This window comes from Oncorhynchus gorbuscha, linkage group LG06 (genome assembly GCF_021184085.1).
Source record: "Oncorhynchus gorbuscha isolate QuinsamMale2020 ecotype Even-year linkage group LG06, OgorEven_v1.0, whole genome shotgun sequence".
In the NCBI taxonomy this organism is placed as follows: domain Eukaryota; kingdom Metazoa; phylum Chordata; class Actinopteri; order Salmoniformes; family Salmonidae; genus Oncorhynchus; species Oncorhynchus gorbuscha.
Window position 1 is genome coordinate 51935337 of NC_060178.1, and position 22850 is coordinate 51958186.

General features: G+C 42.5%; 1 protein-coding gene across 4 annotated transcripts in view; it reads right to left on the minus strand.

The window, feature by feature from the left end:
• The window catches only part of LOC124038069 (rho GTPase-activating protein 39-like), a 240050-nt gene extending 221297 nt beyond the window's left edge, over positions 1 to 18753 (minus strand). For all 4 annotated transcript variants that reach the window (XM_046353491.1, XM_046353489.1, XM_046353490.1 and 1 more), the window contains exon 1: positions 18595 to 18753. In XM_046353491.1, coding sequence (XP_046209447.1) covers positions 18595 to 18605 — 11 coding nt within the window. In that variant the 5' untranslated portion in view covers positions 18606 to 18753. The remainder of the gene's footprint in view (positions 1 to 18594) is intronic.
• Between the last annotated feature and the right edge of the window lie 4097 nt (positions 18754 to 22850).

The following is a 22850-nucleotide window of genomic DNA, read 5'->3' on the forward strand; positions in this document are numbered from 1 at the left end:
TGTGATGAACAAAATGGAGCGATTAGTCGACACAAATAATATTTTTTGTAAAAACGGAACATTTGCTATCTAACTGAGTCTCCTCATTGAAAACATCTGAAGTTCTTCAAAGGTAAATTATTTTATTTGAATCCTTTTCTGGTTTTTGTGAAAATGTTGCATGCTGAAAGACAGTCATAATCCTATGCTAGGCTATCAATACTGTTACACAAATGCTTGTTTAGCTATGGTTCAAAAGCATATTTTGAAAATCTGAGATGACAGTGTTGTTAACAAAAGGCTAAGCTTGAGAGCAAATAGATTAATTTCATTTCATTTGCGATTTTCATGAATAGTTAACCTCTTAAGCCTAGCCCTGTTTACTGCCCCTAATGGAGGAATTGGGTACCCATATAAAACAGGATAAATTTTTGTCAAAAGTTGCTAATATATGCATATAAAAAATATTATCGAATAGAAAACACTCTAAAGCTTCTAAAACCGTTTACATTTTGTCTCTATGTAAAGCAGAAGTCTCAGGGCATGCATTCTCCCAAAATCTCTCTTGTCATGGAAAAAGTTGGCCCAACTTTGACGTCATCTTAAACGCCTTCCCAAACCACTACCGCTCTGGGAACAGTTCCTACATGTTCAGCGCGAAGCCTGCTTTCAATGGGGCTTCTCATTGTGTGAATCGCGCGCTCACGAGACGTTGAGCGTGCCGAAAGGTCTCGGTCACGCGAAAAAAAAGTGTACGTTTATGCGCGCTCTGCTCCCGCTCTCTCTTTTCTTCAGGATCAATTACAAGACGTGTGTGTTTCGCTTCATCCTCACAATTGCTGTACACCTTTATAACATGTTAAAGCTTAATTATGAACATAGTTTGACAAGTTTACTCGACATATAATATATAATTTTGACGTTTTGGTGCGCATCCACTTGAATTTTGCCTACGTTTCGAACCGACAAGTGGCTATTTTGAGAACCGAAAGACGCAGACTTGAAAACTAAACGCTGTTTTGGTAAGTATAATCCATTCCAGGTCTTTTAATGGAAAAACAGCTAAGGTAAGGGAATATTTATGTGTTAATTTTGGGTTTCTGTCGATTCCAAGATGTAGGAGGCATAATGATACATTTGGAGCGCCGACTCCTAGTATAGCCTAGTAAACTCAAACTGTAACATTAAAAATAAATGTAACACAGCGTTTGCATTTAGAAGAAGTGTATCTTCCTACACATATGTAAAACATGCATATTTAGTCAAAGTTTATGATGTGTATTCCTTGTTAGCTGACGTTATCTGCCGGAGCTATTTAATTTCTCCTGACATTTTAGTAGCATTTTTTGAACGATGCGTCATTGTAAACAGAGATTTATGGATATATATTGCAGATTATTGAAAAAAAATGAATGTACTGTGTAACATGTTATATTACTGTCATCTGATGAAGATTTCAAAAGGTTAGTGAAATTATTATTTTTTTTAATCCTGCGTTTGTTGATTGCATATTTTTTCCTACTTGGCTATGCTAATGAGCTATGTCTGCGGTGGTGGTTTGACATAAATATGTGCTATGTTTTCGCCGTAAAACATTTTAGAAATCTGACTTGTTGCCTGGATTCACAACGAGTGTAGCTTTAATTCAATACCCTGCATGTGTATTTTAATGAACGTTTGAGTTTTAACTAATACTATTAGCATTTAGCGTAGCGCATTTGCATTTCCAGAGCTCTAGATGGGACGCCTGCGTGCCAGGTAGAAGCAAGAGGTTAACGTTGTGTTATGCTAATGAGCTTGCAGATAGATTTACACAATCCTGGATACAGGTTTTTTTCGTAGCTAAACGTGACGCAGAAAAACTGAACATTTGCTATGTGAGAGTCTCCTCATTGAAAACATCCGAAGTTCTTCAAAGGTAAATGATTTTATTTGAATGCTTTTCTGTTTTTTGTGAAAATGTTGCCTGCTGAATGCTAACGCTAAATGCTACACTAAATGCTACGCTAGCTATTAATACTGTTACACAAATGCTTGTTTTGCAATGGTTGAGAAGCATATTTTGAAAATCTGAGATGACAGTGTTGTTAAGGCTAAGCTTGAGAGCAAATAGATTAAACTCTTGCTTCTACCTGGCACGCAGGCGTCCCATCTAGAGCTCTGGAAATGCAAATGCGCTACGCTAAATGCTAATAGTATTAGTTAAAACTCAAACGTTCATTAAAATACACATGCAGGGTATTGAATTAAAGCTACACTCGTTGTGAATCCAGGCAACAAGTCAGATTTTTAAAATGCTTTTCGGCGAAAGCATGAGAAGCTATTATCTGATAGCATGTAACACCCAAAAAGACCCGCAGGGGACGTAAACAAAATAATTAGCATAGTCGGCGCTACACAAACCGCACAATAAAATATAAAACATTCATTACCTTTGCCCATCTTCTTTGTTGGCACTCCTAGATGTCCCATAATCACTATTGGGTATTTTTTCGATTAAATCGGTCCATATATAGCCTAGATATCGTTCTATGTAGACTGTGTGATAAATGAAAAAAAATAGCGTTTCATAACGTAACGTCATTTTTTTTTAATTCAAAAGGTCGACGATAAACTTTCACAAAACACTTCGAAATACTTTTGTAATGCAACTTTAGGTATTAGTAAACGTTAATAAGCGATCAAATTAATCACGAGACGTAGTGTTTTCTATAGGGATCCATCTTGAAATACTGTCCGTCTATTTCTCAACCAAAATTTCCGGTCAGAGACCGGAAGAAATGGGCTGTCTCTTATTCGTTTGACCAAGAAACAAATCCTAGGCAAATGACAAGACTGTTGACATCGTGTGGAAGCTGTAGGTACTGCAACCTCAGCCATATTTAATGTCTTTCGCCCATAACAATGGGTTGAAGCGGCGGATGGATATATTTTTCCACTTTCAGTGATCAGATTTTCCTGCACTTTTCAATGAAACGCATGTTATGTTAAAGCCACAGCCGTGATTTAACCAGTTTTATAAACGTCTGAGTGTTTTCTATCCACACATACTAACCATATGCATATACTATATTCCTGGCATGAGTAGCAGGGCGCTGAAATGTTGCAAGATTTTTAACAGAATGTTCGAAAAAGTAGGGGGTAAGCTTAACAGGTTCATTTCCTTTAATTTGCGATTTTCATGAATAGTTAACGTTGCGTTATGGTAATGAGCTTGAGGCTGTAGTCACGATACCGGATCCGGGATGGCTCGACGCAAGAAGTTAAGAACAAGTGTATCTTTAATCAAATGTAAAACATGTATCTTTCATGAAAGTTTATGATGAGTATTTCTGTTATATGACGTGGCTCTCTGTAATTACTCCTGATATTTTGGAGGCATTTCTGAACATGTCGCCAATGTAAACCGAGATTTGTGGATATAAATATGCACATTATCGATCAAAACATAAATGTATTGTGTAACATGATGTCCTATGAGTGTCATCTGATGAAGATTATCAAAGGTTAGTGATTAATTTTATCTCTATTTCTGCTTTTGTGACTCTATCTTTGGCTGGGAAAAATGGCTGTGTGTTTTTTTGGATTTGGTGGTGATCTAACATAAATATATGTTGTGTTTTCGCTGTAAAACATTTTAATAAATCGGACACGATGGGTAGATTAACAAGATGTTTATCTTTCATTTGCTGTATTGGACTTGTTAATGTGTGAAAGTTAAATATTTCGCAAAAATATTTTTCAATATCCCGCGCTGCCTTATCAGTGGAATGTTGGGGGGTTTCCGTTAGATTTTGAAAATATGCTTTACAGCGAAAGCAATCCAAGCGTTTGTATGAGTTTATCGATCACTAGACAAAATATTATGAACACCTAGCATCAAAGTAGCTTGGTTACGAAAATCAGAAAAGCAATCAAATTAATCGCTTACCTTTGATGATCTTCGGATGTTTTCACTCACGAGACTCCCAGTTACACAATAAATGTTCCTTTTGTTCCATAAAGATGATTTTTATATCCAAAATACCTCCATTTGTTTGCCGCGTTATGTTCAGAAATCCACAGGATCGAGCGGCCACGACATCGCAGACGAAAATTCCAAATAGTCTCCGTAATGATCGTAGAAACATGTCAAACGTTTTTTATAATCAATCCTCAGGTTGTTTTTAAAATATATAATCGATAATATAATCAACCGGGACTATCGCTTTTTCAATAGGAGAGGGAGAGACAATGGCTGCCCCACTCTGTTGCGCATGCAAATCTCATGCGAACACCCAGCTATCCACTGACGCAATGTTATCTTTCTCGCTCATTTTTCAAAATACAAAGACTGTTGACACCTTGAGGAAGCGATAGGAAAAGGAATCTGGTTGATATCCCTTTAAATGGAGCGAAGACAGGCTATGGAACATGGAGCTTTCAGAGAAGAAGCCACTTCCTGGTTTGATTTTCCTCAGGTTTTCGCCTGCAATATCAGGTCTGTTATACTCACAGACAATATTTTGACCATTTTGGAAACTTTAGAGTGCTTTCTATCCTAATCTGACAATTATATGCATATTCTAGTTTCTGGGCCTGAGAAATAGGCAGTTTCAAATGGGTACGTTTTTCATCCAAAAAATCAAAATACTGCCCCCTACACTCAACAGGTTAATTAAAGTTTAAATTCACAACTAAATGTGTGTTTTTTCTACCTGCCCTCCAGGACACCTACAGCACTCGATCAACCACCTGAGCCACGGCTTGTTCACCCCGCTATCATCCAGAAGGCGAGGTCAGTACAGGTGCATCAAAGTTGGGACCCGAGAGACTAAAAAACAGCTTCTGTCTCAAGGCCGTCAGACTGATAAATAGCCATCACTAGCCGGCTACCACCCAGTTACACAACCCTGCACCTTAGAGACTGCTGCCCTATATACATAGACTTGGAATCACTGGCCACTTTAATAATGGAACATAGTCACTTTAATCATGTTTAAATAATGTTCACATACTGCTTTACTCATCTCATATGTATATACTGTATTCTATTTACTGTATTTTAGTCAATGCCACCGACATTGCTCAATCTAATATTTATATATTTCTTAATTCCATTATTTTACTTTTAGATTTATGTGAATTGTTAGATTGTAACGGTTCTCTTGTGGTGAAGGAGAGTCGGACCAAAATGCAGCGTGTAGATTGCGATCCATGTTTTAATAAACAAACGTAACACGAATCTAAATACAAACACTACAAAACAATAAACGTAACAAAAACCGAAACAGCCTATACTTGTGTACACTAACACATAGACAGGAACAAGGACACTAAGGACAATCACCCACGACAAAACTCAAAGAATATGGCTGCCTAAATATGGTTCCCAATCAGAGACAACGATAAACACCTGCCTCTGATTGAGAACCACTCCAGAAAGCCATAGACTTTGCTAGATACCCCACTAAGATACAATCCCAATACCAACACCAAAACCCCAAGACAGAACACACCACAATACAAACAACCCATGCCACACCCTGGCCTGACCCAATACATGAAGATAAACACAGAATACTTCGACCAGGGCGTGACAGAACCCCCCTCCCCCTAAGGTGCGGACTCCCGAACGCACCTCAAAACCAGGGCGTGACATAGATACTAAAGCCCTGTTGGAACACACGCTCTTCACTACATCTGCTAGATATGTTTATGTGAACAATAACATTTTATTTGATGGCTTTGGAACATTTTACATGATAAAACATGTTTTTGGAACACATCACTTGTGACATTTGACTTTTGTTTTTGGAACACATTACATTCGGCATTTCACATGTGAGATCAGTGATATTGATTTCAGGGTTTTCTGTATAGTTGTGTAATATTAATGTGGCATACTATTCTATTTCAATGTTACTCCTGAATCTCCTGAAACCGAAAGGTTGCTAGATCAAATCCCTGAGCTGACAAGGTAAAAATGTGTAGTTCTGCCCCTGAACAAGGCAGTTAACCCACTGTTCCTAGGCCGTCATTGAAAATAAGAATTTGTTCTTAACTGACTTGCCTCGTTAAATCAAAGTAAAATAAAAAAGATCTTGAGTGTATTTTTTTACAAAGCTGAGATTTACTTTGAAGTCCAAAGTGTAAGAATACAAGTGAAATCAGTTATGAACAGAGACATGGTGATGTAGCAGGAAGATTGGAATGCAGTGAACCAAGGGGTTGTGAGTTCAAATCCCACACAAGGACACGTTGAATAGTAATTACTGTGTAAATAAACACATAATATAGTCATGTATGTCAAATATGTAAGTTGAAAACACTGTGTTAAATCACATGTGAAACTTAATAATGTGAAATATCATCACATGTGAAGTGTTCCAAAAACACATGGTTTCACGTGTGCAAAATGTGGAAATGTAATGTGATTTTCCACGTGAAATCATGTGGTTTTTCCATGTCTCTCTTCTCTCTCCTCTTCTACACCAACCCTTCACATAACCCTCTCCTCTCACTCCTTTTGACACTAAGGGAACACACTATAATCAGTCACACACACAAACACACACACGCACACACAAACTAGACGAGTTCCTGCCAATCAGTCCCAAATGCTTTTGACATATCCTCAGTGCAGATATCCTCAGTGCTAAAACTAAGGGACCACTCTTTCACGCTCCCAGTTCCATATCGCTCTGTCTTTCTCTCCATCTTCCCTTCCACTTCTCAGCCCAGCAACACACACACACTTCTGTAATTCAGTCCCCCCCCCCTGTTGACTCACACACACACAGATAGATTAAAGGGTCTCCAAAGACAGCTCTTCAGACAAACACATTTACAAACTAATCCTATTAAACTGAGAAAAGGCTTTCTCTTCTCTTTCTCTCTCCATCCGCTGACTGTCAATGCCAGTCAATATTAGTTTGAAAGAGCTTTCCCATCCTTCTCTCTATCCCTCTCTCTATCCATCAGTCAATACTCCTCCTTCCCTCTCTCTATCTCCCTTCATTCGCTAGCTGTCAGTCAATAGCCGATCTCGGCTCCACTCCAATTCTAATTCAAACCCAAACCAGCTTTACTGCCATCATTTCCGTTCGAGATACAGCCTGAAGTAGTTAATGATTGAAAAATGACAGGATGTCAGGTTTCATTTGGTCTGAAGTTTTAAGGAGAACACACATTGTGTGTGGCCGCTCTATCATTTCTCTGTTCTATCCCTTTCTCCACAACCTACTCTGTTAATCCTCACCTGTTTCCTTGTCTCTCTATCACACATCTCCCGCTCATACCCTCCTCTCTTGTCCCTTTTTTTCTCCATCACTCTCTTTTTTCTATCCATTGCTCCATCCTCCTCCCCCGGTGTTCAGGCCATCGACTCACGGCTGCGTGTGTAAGGGTTTCCGTTATCCGGCTTTTGGCCAATAAAACTAATGAAAAGCCGATAAATAAAACAGTAGATGTATGTTTGGTGTTGTCGATGTTTGATGGTGTGAAACTTGGGGAATAGCTCTCAGATTAGCCAGTGCTTTAATAATAATAATAATATATGCCATTTAGCAGACGCTTTTATCCAAAGCGACTTACAGTCATGTGGAGGAGCAGTGTTCAGCTGTAGGCCTTGTATAGTCAGCTAACTAGTTTGACAAAACTATTGGTTAGGACATCTAATTTGTGTATGACACAAGTCATTTTTTCCAACAATTGTTTACAGACAGATGATTTCACTTATAATTCACTGTATCACAATTCCAGTAGGTCAGAAGTTTACATACACTAAGTTGACTGTGCCTAAACAGCTTGGAAAATTCCAGAAAATGATGTCCTGGCTTTAGAAGCTTCTGATAGGCTAATTGACATCATTTGAGTCAATTGGAGGTGTACCTGTGGATGTATTTCAAGGCCAACCTTCAAACTCAGTGCCTCTTGACTCATCCAGCTGTAACGCACAGAATTCACTGGCTTGTATGTGAAGCAGTAATTGTTTAAAAACATCTCGTGCCATGTCACTGATGCGTCCTGAAACAGTCTTGTTTGATGAAGTCATTGTCTGTCTAATTATTTTGGCCGTTTCCCTCAGCATTGTCCCAGCCATATCCGCAGCAGCAGGAAGAATTAAGCCCTCCACAATAGTATGGGGCTTGCCTGTCCTAGCCACTCGGTAGCTCACCATATAAGATGCTTCTCGCCCCTTCTTATTAATGATATCTGTTGCTTTTATGTCTTACTACTTGAAATACGTCTTAATTCTCGCTCAAAAAATTAATATGGCTTATTTTTCAAATTGGCATGTTTAGTTTCTAAATGTCTGCGCAAGAGTGAAGGTTTCATTGAGTTGTGAGATAGTACTTTTGAACATATTACACACGGTGGCTGAGAAAAAGCACTACTCCCAATATAAGTGAACTTCAAATCATCAACTTCAACTCATCTGAATTGGGTTGAGGTCGGGTGATTGTGGAGCCAGGTCATCTGATGCTCCTATCACTCTTCTTGGTCAAATTGCCCTTAGCCCTCTTCAATAGCTCAAAAACAAAGCCTGCCATGACTATGACAATTATATATTCTGAATCAAAATCCACGATAAAAAGAAAATACAAAATAATCACCATGACCCCATAGACTACACGACATGCCATTTAGAATAGATTCCCCTGCACGATCCACTACGTAGGCCTTCTATTCCAATGCTGCTGCCGAGAGAGAAAATATTGTGATAAACCCCATGCCATAATACTGCAGTGGAAAATATCAAGGGACAGCCAATTCAGCTCCACGCAAATACGTTGAAATTACATAATCTACTCTAGATTTCTACATTCCAATCTGGACAAACACGACACCGAGTATCCCGTGCATTCACCTCATTAACTGTGACATTAGAACACTCACTTCTGCACGAGTGAGCCGGTAAGCTGTAAAGCCATGGAGGTCTCCCTCTCTCCCCCTCTCTCTCCCATCCCTGTAAAGCCATGGAGGTCTCCCTCTCTCTCCCTCTCTCTCCCATCCCTGTAAAGCCATGGAGGTCTCCCTCTCTCTCCCTCTCTCTCCCATCCCTGTAAAGCCATGGAGGCATGGAGGTCTCCCTCTCTCCCTCTCTCTCCCTCGCTCTCCCATCCCTGTAAAGACATGGAGGTCTCCCTCTCTCTCCCTCGCTCTCCCATCCCCGTAAAGCCATGGAGGTCTCCCTCTCTCCCTCTCTCTCCCTCGCTCTCCCATCCCTGTAAAGCCATGGAGGTCTCCCTCTCTCTCCCATCCCTGTAAAGCCATGGAGGTCTCCCTCTCTCTCCCTCGCTCTCCCATCCCTGTAAAGCCATGGAGGTCTCCCTCTCTCTCCCATCCCTGTAAAGCCATGGAGGACTCCCTCTCTCTCCCTCGCTCTCCCATCCCCGAGCCTCCCTCCCGCCACCGTTGGCTGATATCGAAGCACAAGTCAGAGCCAGTGAGCTTTCACTCTCTCTCTGTTTGATGAATATGCTTGAATTTGCATAAAGGTCTATGCCTGCCCATAATGATAAAAATGACAGTTGTGATTTACATACGGGTGAATGAGCCCTGCAACAGAAATTGAATAGGTATCCATTTATAATTCTGCCTGGTGGGCTTGCTGAGGGAGAGAATGGATAGGTTTGGCGCTCTGTGTCTCTGTCATCAAACATAATCTAATCTCCATTCATATAGCGAACCTCACTAATAACACACACCAAGGCAGGTAGAGCGTGGGTAAGATTTTCTTATTTGATGTCCCATGTTTACATTTTTGGAATAGCTCATAGCTGGCTGAGCGAGGGGACAAATAGAAGTGTTCTAGGGTTCTAGACATGGAATCCTCGGTGTCGGGTTCCTTCTGCTCCACATTTTTTGCTAGCTCTAGCTGCCTAAAATTAGGTTTTTAAAAAATGTATATTGAATATTCGGTGGATACTCGTTTTTCTCCTGTCAAAGGCTATTGAACCAAGAATGCCATGACTATAAAAAAGTTTATTTTCTGAATGAGGGGTGGTTGGAGAACATCTTTAAAAATATATATATAAATATATATATATATATATATATATATATATATATATATATATATATATATATATATATATATATATATAAAGCTAATTCAATCTTTGATAGTGTCACGCCTTGGTCATTGTATCTTGTGTTTTGTTTATTGTTTGGGTAGGCCAGGGTGTGACATGGGTTTATATGTTGTATTTCGTATTGGGGTTTGTATTAATTGGGAGTGTGTATTATTAGGGGTGTGTCTAGTTAGGCTTGGCTGCCTGAGGCGATTCCTAATTGGAGTCAGCTGATTCTCGTTGTCTCGGATTGGGAACCGTATTTAGGCAGCCTGAGTGCGCGTTGTATTCGTGGGTGATTGTACCTGTCTTTGTGTTAGTCACCAGATAGGCTGTAATTAGTGTCACTCGTTTGTTGTTTTCGTATTTTCAGTTATTTCATGTACATCATTTTTCTTCATTAAAAGTCATGAGTAACCTACACGCTGCATTTCGGTCTGCCTCTCTACAAACAACAGACGAAGTCCATTACAGAATCACCCACCACGATTCACAGACCGAGCAGCGTGTGAACTGGCAGGATCTGAAGGAGGACGATATGGATTATACTACGTGGGAAGAAATCGACAGGTGGGCGGCCGACCCAGGGCGTGTGCAGGAGCCCGCCTGGGATTCCCTACAGCAATGCGAAGAGGGCTACAGGCGAATCGAATCAACGAAAAAGACACGCCGGAAAAACGGAGAGGCGCTGGTTTAAACAGGCAGCGACAGCTGGAGCAGAAAAGGGAGGATGAATTATTTGGAGAATGGACATGGGAAGACGTATTGGATGGTAAAGGTTGTTACACTTGGGAGGAGATATTGGCCGGAAGAGATCGCCTCCCATGGGAACAGGTGGAGGCACTAAGGAGAGCAGAGGCAGCGGGAGATAGGAGCCGACGATACGAGGGAACACGGTTGGCAAGGAAACCGGAAAACAGCCCCAAAAATTATTGGGGGGGAGCTAGAAGGGAGAATAGTTATGCCAGGTAGGAGACCTGCGCATACTCCCTGTGCTCACCGTTGGGCTAGAGAGACCGGGCAGGCACCGTTGTTATGCTATGGAGCGCACGGTGTTTTCAGTGCGGGAGCATAGCCCGGTGAGGCACATACCAGCTCTTCCTATTGGCCGGGCTAGAGTGGGCATCGAGCCAGGGAAGCTTGGGCAGGCTCGGTGCTCTAGAGCTCCAGTGCGCCTGCACGGTCCGGTCTATCCAGAGCCACCTCTACACACCAGTCCTCCGGTAGCAGCTCCCCGCACCAGGCTTCCTGTGCGTGTCCTCGCGCCAGTACCACCAGTTCCAGCACCACGCACCAGGCCTCCAGTGCGCCTCGCCTGTTTAGCGCAGCCAGAGCTTTTCTCCTCTCCTGCGCTGCCGGAGTCTCCTGTCTGTCCAGCGCCACCAGTGCTCCCAGTCGGCCCAGCGCGTCCAGTGCGCATCGCCTGTTCAGCACAGCCAGTGCTTTTCTCCCCTCCTGCGCTGCCGGAGTCTCCCGCTTGTTTAGCGCAACCAGAGCTGTTCTCTTCTCCTGCGCTATCGGAGTCTCCCGCTTGTTTAGCGCAACCAGAGCTGTTCTCCTCTCCTGCGCTGCTGGAGTCTCCTGTCTGTCCAGCGCCACCAGTGCTCCCAGTCGGCCCAGCGCGTCCAGTGCGCATCGCCTGTTCAGCACAGCCAGTGCTTTTCTCCCCTCCTGCGCTGCCGGAGTCTCCCGCTTGTTTAGCGCAACCAGAGCTGTTCTCTTCTCCTGCGCTATCGGAGTCTCCCGCTTGTTTAGCGCAACCAGAGCTGTTCTCCTCTCCTGCGCTGCCGGAGTCTCCTGTCTGTCCAGCGCCACCAGTGCTCCCAGTCGGCCCAGCGCATCCAGTGCGCCTCGCCTGTTCACCGCAGCCAGAGCCTTTCTCCTCTCCTGCGCTGCCGGAGTCTCCTGTCTGCCCAGTGCCGCCAGTCGGCCCAGCGTCACCAGTCTGCCAGGATCCGCCAGAAGTGCCAGTCTGCCAGGATCCGCCAGAAGTGCCAGTCTACCAAAATCTTCTAGATCGGCCAGACAACCTTAATCATCCAGGTCCACCAGCCAGCCAGGATTTACCGGAGCCTACTACCTGCCTGAGCTTCCTCTCAGTACTGAGCTTCCTCTCAGTACTGGGCTCCCTCTCTGTACTGGGCTCCCTTTCAGTACCGAGCTTCCTCTCAGTACCGTGCTTCCTCTCAGTACCGGGCTTCCCCTCAGTACCGGGCTTCCCCTCAGTACCGGGCTTCCCCTCAGTACCGGGCTTCCCCTCAGTACCGGGCTGCTTCGGTCCCGGGATGCCCCTCTGTCCCGGGCTGCCCCTCTGTCCCGGGCTGCCCTGCTGTCCCGAGTTGCCCCTCTATCCTGAGTTGCCCCTCTATCCTGAGTTGCCCCTCTATCCTGAGTTTCCCCTCTATCCTGAGTTGCCCCTCTGTCCCGAGTTGCCCCTCTGTCCCGAGCTGCCCCTCTGTCCCGAGCTGCCCCTCTGTCCCGAGCTGCCCCTCTGTTCCGAGCTGCCCCTCTGTCCCGAGCTGCCCCTCAGTTATGTGGGGATCAGGGTGAGGACTATTAGGCCATGGTCGGCGGAGAAGGTGGATTATCCTAGGACGCGAAGGGGAGGAACTAGGACATTTATGGAGTGGGGTCCACGTCCCGAGCCAGAACCGCCACCATGGACAGACGCCCACCCGGACCCTCCCTATGCTCTTGAGGTGCGTCCCGGAGTCCGCACCTTAGGGGGGGGGTTCTGTCACGCCTTGGTCATTGTATCTTGTGTTTTGTTTATTGTTTGGGTAGGCCAGGGTGTGACATGGGTTTATATGTTGTATTTCGTATTGGGGTTTGTATTAATTGGGAGTGTGTATTATTAGGGGTGTGTCTAGTTAGGCTTGGCTGCCTGAGGCGATTCCTAATTGGAGTCAGCTGATTCTCGTTGTCTCGGATTGGGAACCGTATTTAGGCAGCCTGAGTGCGCGTTGTATTCGTGGGTGATTGTACCTGTCTTTGTGTTAGTCACCAGATAGGCTGTAATTAGTGTCACTCGTTTGTTGTTTTCGTATTTTCAGTTATTTCATGTACATCATTTTTCTTCATTAAAAGTCATGAGTAACCTACACGCTGCATTTCGGTCTGCCTCTCTACAAACAACAGACGAAGTTCATTACAGATAGCTCTCAAACAAAGTCTGCCATGACTATGAAAGTGATGTAATCTGAATCTGGGAAGGATGGTGAAAAATCCACTCCTTTTTTAAATTTATTTTTTGGGATGGGACTCATTTTTGACAGATTTTTTTTAATTAAATTACTTTCTTCTGGTTTCAGTATTCAATAGCTATTAAACAGAGCATACCATGACATATATTATATTCTGAATAAGGGGAGGATCGAGAAAAATACATGCATTGTTTTATTTAAAACATATTCTGGATTTCAATCTTCAATAGCTCTTAAACAAAACGTGCCATAATTATGCAAATGATATATTCTGAATCTGGGGAGGATGGAGAAAACTACATGCCTTTAAAAAGTATACATGTGTTCTTCTGGATTTCAATCTTTAATACCTGTTAAACAAAGTGTGCCATGACTATGAAAATAATATATTCTGAATCAAAAATCCAAGCTTTAAAGAAAAATGCATCACGACATGCCATTTAGAATAGATTCCCCTGCATGATTTCTATTTTGTGGAGGCTGTGCGTTTTTTTCTGGGTAAGTCTCTATTAGCTTTGCACACCTGGATTGAACAAAATTTGCACATGATTCCTTTTTAAGTTCTTCAAGCTCTATCAAGTTGATTTTTAATCATTGCTAGAGAGAAATCTTCAAGTCTTGCCATAGATTTTAAAGACGATTTCCGTCAAAACAGTAACTAGGCCGCTCAGAAACATTCAATATCGTCTTGGTAAGCAACTCCAGTAAATATTTTGCATTGTTTTTAAGGTCCTGCTGAAAGGTGAATTTGTCTCAGAGTGTCTGTTGGAAAGCAGACTGAACCAGGTTTTTCTCTATGATTTTACCTTTACTGAGCTCTATTTCTTTTATTTTTATCAACAAAAATAAACCTAGTCCTTGCCGATGACAAGCATACCATAACATGATGCAGCCACCACCATGCTTGAAAATATAAGAGTACTCAGTGATGTGTTTTGTTGGATTTGCCCCAAACATAGCGCTTTGTATTCAGGACAAAAGCTAATTGCTTTGCAACATTTATTGCCATTTTAATGTAGTGCCTTATTGCAAACAGGATGCATGTTTTGGAATATTTTTATTCTGTACAGGCTTCCTTCTTCTCACTCTGTCATTTCGGTTATTTTTGTGGGGTAACTACAATGTTGTTGATCCATCCTCAGTTTTCTACTATCACCGCCATTAAACTCTGTAACTGTTTTAAAGTCGCCATTGGCCTCACGGTGAAATTCCTGAGAGGTTTCCTTCCTCTCCAGCAACTGAGTTAGGAAGGACGCCTGTATCTTTGTAGTGCCTGGGTATATTGATACACCATCCAAAGTGTCATCAAATGGATATTAAATGTGTTTTTGTTTTTTCTTACCCATCTACCAATAGGTGCCCTTCTTTGCGAGGCATTGGAAAACCTCTCTGGTCTTTGTGGTTGAATCTGTGTTTGAAATTCACTGCTCGATTTACAGATAATTTTATGTGTGCGGTACAGACATGAGGTAGTCATTAAAAAAAGAATGTTGAACACTATAATTGCACACAGAGTGAGTAGATGCAACTTATTATGTGACTCGTTAAGCAACGGTTTACTTCTGAACTTATTTAGGCTTGGCATATGAAAGGGGTTGAATACCTATTGACGCAAGACATTTAATTTTTTCATTTTTAATTACACTGAACAGAAATCTAAATGCCAACATGCAACAATTTCAAAGATTTTGCTGAGATACAGTTCATATAAGGAAATCAGTCAATTGAAATAAATGAATTAGGCCCTAATCTATGGATTTCACATGACTGGGCAGGAGCACACAGCCATGGGTGGGCATGGATGGGCATAGGCCCATCCACTTGAAAGCCAGGCTCAGCCAATCAGAATTAGTTTTTCTCCACAAAAGGGCTTTATTACATACAGAAATTCTCCTCAGTTTCATTCAGCTGTCCAGGTGGCTGTTCCCAAACAATCCCGCAGGTGAGGAAGCCACAGGTGGAAGTCCTGGCTGGCGTGATTACACGTGGTCTGCAGTTATGAGGCCATTTGAACGTACTGCCAAATTCTCTAAAACGACATTGAAGGTGGCTTATGGTAGAGAAATTAACATTAAATTCTCTGGCAACAGCTTTGGTGGACATTCCTGCAATCAGCATGTCAATTGCACACTCCCTCAAAACCTGAGATATCTGTAGCATTGTGTTGCATTACAAATCTGCACATTTTAGAGTGGCATTTTATTGTCCCCAGCACAAGGTGCACCAGTGTAATGATCATGCTATTTAACCAGATCCTGATATGCCAAACATTCCAGGTGGATTATCTTGACAAAGGATAACTGTTCACTATAAGAGATGAAAACAAATGTGTGCACATTTTAGAGAAATATGTTTTCTGTACATATAGAACATTTCTGGGATCTTTTATTTCAGCTCATGAAACAAGCACTTCACATGTTGCATGTATTGTTTTATTCTGTGTAATATATATATACAGTACCAGTCAAAGTTTGGACAACACTACTCATTCAAGAGTTTCTTTATTTAAACTATTTTCTCTATTGTAGAATAATAGTGAAGCATTCAAAACTATCAAATAACACATATGGAATCATGTAGTAAACACTAAAAAAAAAATCAACAAATTTAAATATATTTCATACTTGAGATTCTTCAAAGTAGCCACCCTTTGCCTTGATGACAGCTGTTAAAAGTTCATTTGTGGAATTTCTTTGCTTCTTAATGCGATTGAGCCAATCAGTTGTGTTGTAACAAGGTAGGGGTGGTATACAGAAGATAGCCCTATTTGGAAAAAGACCAAGTCCATATTATGGCAAGAACAGCTAAAATAAGCAAAGAGAAAGGAGAGTTAGGGTTGCAAAGGGTTGGAAAATTCCCGGGAAATTTTCCATGAGACGTTAAGCCCGGGAATTTGGGGAATTTTGCTTAAATTCAGCAAATAAGTTAGCTTAAAACAGTGAACCTTTTTTGTGGGATACACATAAGGCAATTCTAGGTCTTGTGGCATATTTTGGTTAAACTGCCCCTAATTCCATAGAATTGCAACCCTCTTCATGCACAGTGCATTCTTCCAACACATATACAGTGGGGCAAAAAAGTATTTAATCAGCCACCAATTGTACAAGTTCTCCTACTTAAAAAGATGAGAGAGGCCTGTAATTTTCATCATAGGTACACTTCAACTATGACAGACAAAATGAGAAGGGAAAAAAACAAGAAAATCACATTGTAGGATTTTTAATGAATTTATTTGCAAGTTATGGTTGTGTGTTGGAAGACATAAAGAGAGTCATTTGCTATTGAAGTTTTATTCCGGAAGGAGCTACACATTTTAGGCACAGCGTTGTTTTGGTAAACGCGCAGATTCAGCTGTTTATATATCAATCAGTGTGGCGACTAAGTCAGGGAAAGCTACGTCTAGATATACAGATGTACACACAATTTTAGAAGAAATTGATCGGAAAAGTGAGACAGAGGTTGTTGTAGGACGATTCATTTAGCGATTCCCAAGTGGAGGAATATTTTTTGAACGGAGAGGACACCGTTGTAGCCACTGTGTATAATCTGTAACGGTGCCTGCAGAAGAGGAACAATGTCACCGTTTTGGACTGGTAAATTGTCACGTTCTGGTGGAAATGTGGAAATGTGTCCATTGGTCTGATGAGTCCAAATTTGAGATTTTTGGTTTCAACCGCCGTGTCTTTGTGAGACGCAGAATAGGTGAACAGATGATCTTCGCATGTGTAGTTCCCACCGTGAAGCATGGAGGCGGTGGTGGTATGATGGTGCTTTGCTGGTGACACTGTTTGTGATTTATTTAGAATTCAAGGCACACTTGACCACCATGGCAATCTGCAGTGACATGCCATCCCATCTGGTTTGTGCTTAGTATGACTATCTTTTTTTTTTCAACAGGACAATGACCCAACACACCTCCAGGCTATGTAAGGGCTATTTGACCAAGAAGGAGAGTGATGGAGTGCTGCATCAGATCACCTGGCCTCCATAATCACACAAGCTCAACCTAATCGAGATGGTTTGGGATGTGGTGGACCACAGAGTGAAAGAAAAGCAGCCAACAAGTGCTCAGCATATGTGGGAACTCCTTCAAGACTGTTGGAAAAGCCTGTTGGAAAAGCATTCCAGGTGAAGCTGGTTGAGAGAATGCCAAGAGTGTGCAAAGCTTTCTTCAAGGCAAAGGGTGGCTATTTTGAAGAATCAAAAATATATTTTGATTTGTTTAATACTTTTTTGGTTACTACATGATTCCATATGTTCTTTCATAGTTGTGAAGTCTTCACTATTATTCTACAATGTAGAAAATAGTTTTTAAAAATTAAGAAAACCCCTTGAATGAGTAGGTGTATCCAAACGTTTAACTGGTACTTTATATAATTCCACTGACTTTAATTCCATTCCACTTTTTCCACTTTGATTATGGGGTATTGTGTGTAGGCCAGTGACAAGAAAATCTCTATTCAACCCATTTTAAATTCAAGCTGTAATGCAAAACAAATGTGGAAAAGCACTGTCAATTCTGAATCAGGGGAGGATGAAGATAAGTCCATGTCCTTTTTTCTGTAGAATTTGTATTTGGGGGGGGGGGGGGTTCAATTGGATGATCAGGATTCTTACGATTATATAATTTCCATAGTCATAGCAAGCGTTGTTGAAAATTAAAACAGATTTGGGATTTCAAAGGTGTGGCTTGTTCTCCATCCACCCCTTCTTCAGATTATACATATGTTCATAGTCATGGCATGCTTGGTTCAATAGCGTTGGACAATATAAAACCGAATAACCACCGAATATCCAATATAAAACACATTTTACCACGGTGCTGCCTCCATCACGTCTCGGGGTGGCTGACTAGACATCGAAATGCTGAGATTTGGATAGCTAGCCCTGCATAAATACCCATCATATCGGTGTAATAACAAACCCATAAATGCGTAATAACACCATTTTCACTCGCTATGGTTTCAGATAAAAGCCTATCAAAGTCAAAACAGCCTGTAGGTGCCTGTGTTGCCAGATGAGACGCACGGCTGAGGGCATTCAATCACAGGGATGCAACACAGAAACAGATGCTGCTCGTGCCGCTGGATGTTGAGTTACACACACCGAAGGGATTGACAGAAAAAGTCACCGAGTTACCCGGGTAAAGATGACAACGGGAGTAACATTAAGTTACCACATAAACGAATAAACTGACCGAGAGGCAAGATAGCTCAAATCATTGCCCGGTAACGTTAGCTAGCGAAGAAAAACTACCAGCTATCCTGGCTAAACTCGCCAACGAAGAAGCATCGCTACGAAATACATTTCCTTGGATACACCAGCGATGTTTGAATATAAATAGTTTGGCTTACCTCTCTGCCATTTTTTCCGGTCGCTCCCAATTAAATTCCGTTCGTAATAATCCCCACAACGTTACCCATGTTGCCGAAATCGCTGTCGCCGCAGTCAGCGAACTGGTCGCACTCTCCTGGATAGATGCACGCACTCTCTCCTATAAACGAATTGCTCGCATCCCGGTTTCTCCGTCACCGACCTGACGTCACGCAGTTTCAACATAGAGCGCCCGAACTGCATTTCCTGAGCAGCACAGTAAACGCCATGATCCCGAGCATAGAAATTCATTTTAGAATGCACCAACAACAAACCCCAACAACAACTGTGCCATTAAGGTCGAGACCTCTTGTCAGCTATAGTGTTCAAGTAAAAACCCCTCCCAACAAAATACAAAATTCATTCATCTAACTTTCATCCATAGACCGACTACAAGTAGCCTAGTGGTTAAAGCGTTGGGGCAGTAACCATAAAGGTTGCTAGATCGAATCCCCGAGCTGACAAGGTAAAACATCTGTCTTTCTGTTCCTGAACAAGACAGTTAACCCACGGTTCCTAGGCCGTCATTGTGAATATTTGTTCTTAACTGACTTCCAGAGTTAAATAAAGAAAAATGGCTGACTATTAGGTCAACTTTCCCACTGAAGACCACGTTCACAATTTTGAAAGACCATTTGGAGGTCTCAAGAAAGTTAGACTTCCTATGTGAAATAATATTTCCCCCCTTCTGAATGGTTGGAAGTTTGATTGGTGAGGGCCCCGGGGGTACCTCAATTTGATATACTACATGAAGTTGTTCTCAGCTCTGAGGGTGTTGGAGACAGAGTGCTCAGCTCTGGGCTGGAGTGCTAACAATATCAATCAATGGGTGCTAATGATGGGCATCTGTGTCTGGAGCCAACAATATCAATCAATGGGTGCTAATGATGGGCATCTGTGTCTGGAGCCAACAATATCAATCAATGGGTGCTAATGATGGGCATCTGTGTCTGGAGCCAACAATATCAATCAATGGGTGCTAATGATGGGCATCTGTGTCTGGAGCCAACAATATCAATCAATGGGTGCTAATGATGGGCATCTGTGTCTGGAGCCAACAATATCAATCAATGGGTGCTAATGATGGGCATCTGTGTCTGGAGCCAACAATATCAATCAATGGGTGCTAATGATGGGCATCTGTGTCTGGAGCCAACAATATCAATCAATGGGTGCTAATGATGGGCATCTGTGTCTGGAGCCAACAATATCAATCAATGGGTGCTAATGATGGGCATCTGTGTCTGGAGCCAACAATATCAATCAATGGGTGCTAATGATGGGCATCTGTGTCTGGAGCCAACAATATCAATCAATGGGTGCTAATGATGGGCATCTGTGTCTGGAGCCCGAAGAGTGTGAAAGCATCGCTCTCTAGTGCTCATGTGGGTTACAGCCAACTCCATAACCCTGATTGCCAAGTGCAATTTGCTTCTCACCCCAGTGCTCTTTATGTCTCATAATCAGGGTTGGGGAGAAACTGATTACAAGTACTCTGATTTTAAAAAACTGTAACTGTAATCAGTTACATTACCAGCAAAAATATTGTAATCAGATTACTAATACTTTCAAAAAACTAGATGATTACTTCTTGAATTCTTTATATAATTCAGAAATTATGTTTGCAGAAAAAAACACATTGACACATTTCTGTTTTCTCAATAACATTCAACTCAGCATTGAAAAAAAGGTGCTATTTTAAGTTTGTTCCACCTGTGAGTGACCACCAGTCAGAGATAATGACAAACCAAATGCGTTTGATGGATCATTTGTCTTCTTCTAATGTCTCTTAAAGGGAAAGTAATTCAAAAGGAATCAGAACGTAATCCAAATGTTACTGATTACAATTTTTTGACAATTTTTTTTTTTGACAAAATATCATATTAAATGGAGTGTCTCGGATTTAGGTACAGAATAATACGAAATACTCTGAGACCAGGTTTCTTACCTTCACATTGGCCCATTTCATTGTAGTCAGTGTTTGGTCCTCCAACCACACTGTTTGTGTTTCCACTGAGCCTTCTCGCCAGGATCCTGAATCATCCCACAGATATTCTCCTTCTCAAATCCGCACAAGTCCAGGGACATTAAGGATGTTGCTGTAGAGAGAGAGAGATAGAGGGGGTGAAAGAGAGGGGAAGTTAGCATTTTATTTGTAAATGGTGAAAATCATTATGATATATAAAAAACTGTTTACATAACTGCTCACACCTGGTTCCAATCCCATCAATTACATGTTGTGTATTTAACCCTCTGTTTCGCATGTCCTTGTCGGAGATTGTTTTGTTTGTATAATGTGCTATTTAGTGTTGGTGTGGGTTGGGTTTTGTACCCACACTGTTGGTTCCTCCGGGATTCGAGGCAGCAGGCAGGGCGCTCTGGCGTCACCCCAGGTGAGCTGGCACCATTCTCACCCAGAGTCCTCTGTTGCACATATGCTTGTGTCTTCACTTTTCCTGAGTTTTCCCCGCATTCCCAGCATAAGGCACTCGTAGATTCGGGCGCGGCTGGGAATTTCATTGATAAAGCGTTAGCTCATAGTTTAGGGACCCCCATTGTTCCCGTGGTTGTGCCCTTCACCGTTCATGCCTTAGATAGTCGATCATTAGGGTCAGGGTTAATTAGGGAGGTCACCGCTTCTTTGGGCATGGCGACGCAGAGGAGTCACGAGCAGAAAATTAGTATTTTCCGTATTGACTCTCCTGCGTTTCCCGTGGTGCTGGGCCTACCCTGGTTAGCTTGTCATAACCGCACTGTTTCTTGGCCACAGAGGGCTCTCACGGGGTGGTCGTGAGAGTGCTCAGGTAGGTGTTTAGGGGTTTCCGTTGGTGCTACTATGGTGGAGAGTCCAGACCAAGTCTCCACCGTGCGCATTCCCCCCGAATATGCCGATTTGGCTCTCGCCTTCTCTAAAAAGAAGGTGACACAATTACCACCTCATTGACGGGGCGATTGTGCGATAGATCTCAACGGAGGCTATGGAAACATATGTCTCCGAATCCCTGCGTCAGGGGTATATTCGGTCCTCCACTTCACCCGTCTCCTCGAGTTTCTTTTTTGTGAAGGAGGGAGGTCTGCATCCGTGACTATCAGTTCACAGTATAACTACCCGCTACCACTCATAGCCACAACGATAGAGTCAAAGTACTGGTGGTCCACCTTGGCTAAGGACGTGAGGGTTTATGTTTCCTCCTGCTCGGTGTGCGCTCAGTGCAAGGCTCCTAGACACCTGCCCAGAGGGAAGCTACAACCCTTACCCGTTCCACAACGGCCATGGTCGCACCTGTCGGTGGATTTCCTAACCGATCTTAGACCTTCACAGGGTAACACCATGATCCTGGTCGTTGTGGATTGTCGTCTCCTCCCTTTGCCCGGTCTCCCTACGGCTCTACAAACTGCGGAGGCCCTGTTTACACACGTCTTCTGGCACTACGGGGTGCCTGAGCATATCGTGTCTGATTGGGGTCCCCAGTTCACGTCAAGGGTCTGGAAGGTGTTCATGGAACTTCTGGGGGTCTCGGTCAGCCTTACCTCAGGTTTTCACCCCTAGGGTAACGGGCAGGTGGAGAGAGTTAACCAGGATGTGGGTAGGTTTCTGAGGTCTTATTGCCAGGACCAGCGCCTGACTTCCCTGTCACCAACACGCACTCCTTACAACGAGGCCAATGGTGACTTTAAAACATTTACAGAGTTTAATGGCTGTGATAGGAGAAAACTGAGGATGCTTGTAGGACTGAGGAGTTTCAGGATAAAAGAAAGAGCTAAGCACAGGAAGAATCCTAGAGGAAACGCTGGTTCAGTCTGCTTTCCACCAGACACTGGGAGATGAATTCACCTTTCAGCAGGACAATAACCTGGTTCAGTCTGCTTTCCACCAGACACTGGGAGATGAATTCACCTTTCAGCAGGACAATAACCTGGTTCAGTCTGCCTTCCACCAGACACTGGGAGATGAATTCACCTTTCAGCAGGACAATAACCTGGTTCAGTCTGCTTTCCACCAGACACTGGGAGATGAATTCACCTTTCAGCAGGACAATAACCTAAAACACAAGGCCAAATCTACAATGTAGTTGCTGACCAAGAAGAGTTACAGTTCTGACGTAAATCTACATGAAAATCACAAGACCTGAAAATGGTTGTCTAGCAATGATCAAAAACAAAATTGACAGAGCTTGAGGAATATTGACAAGAATAAATGGCAAATGTTGCACAATCCAGGTGTGGAATGATCTGA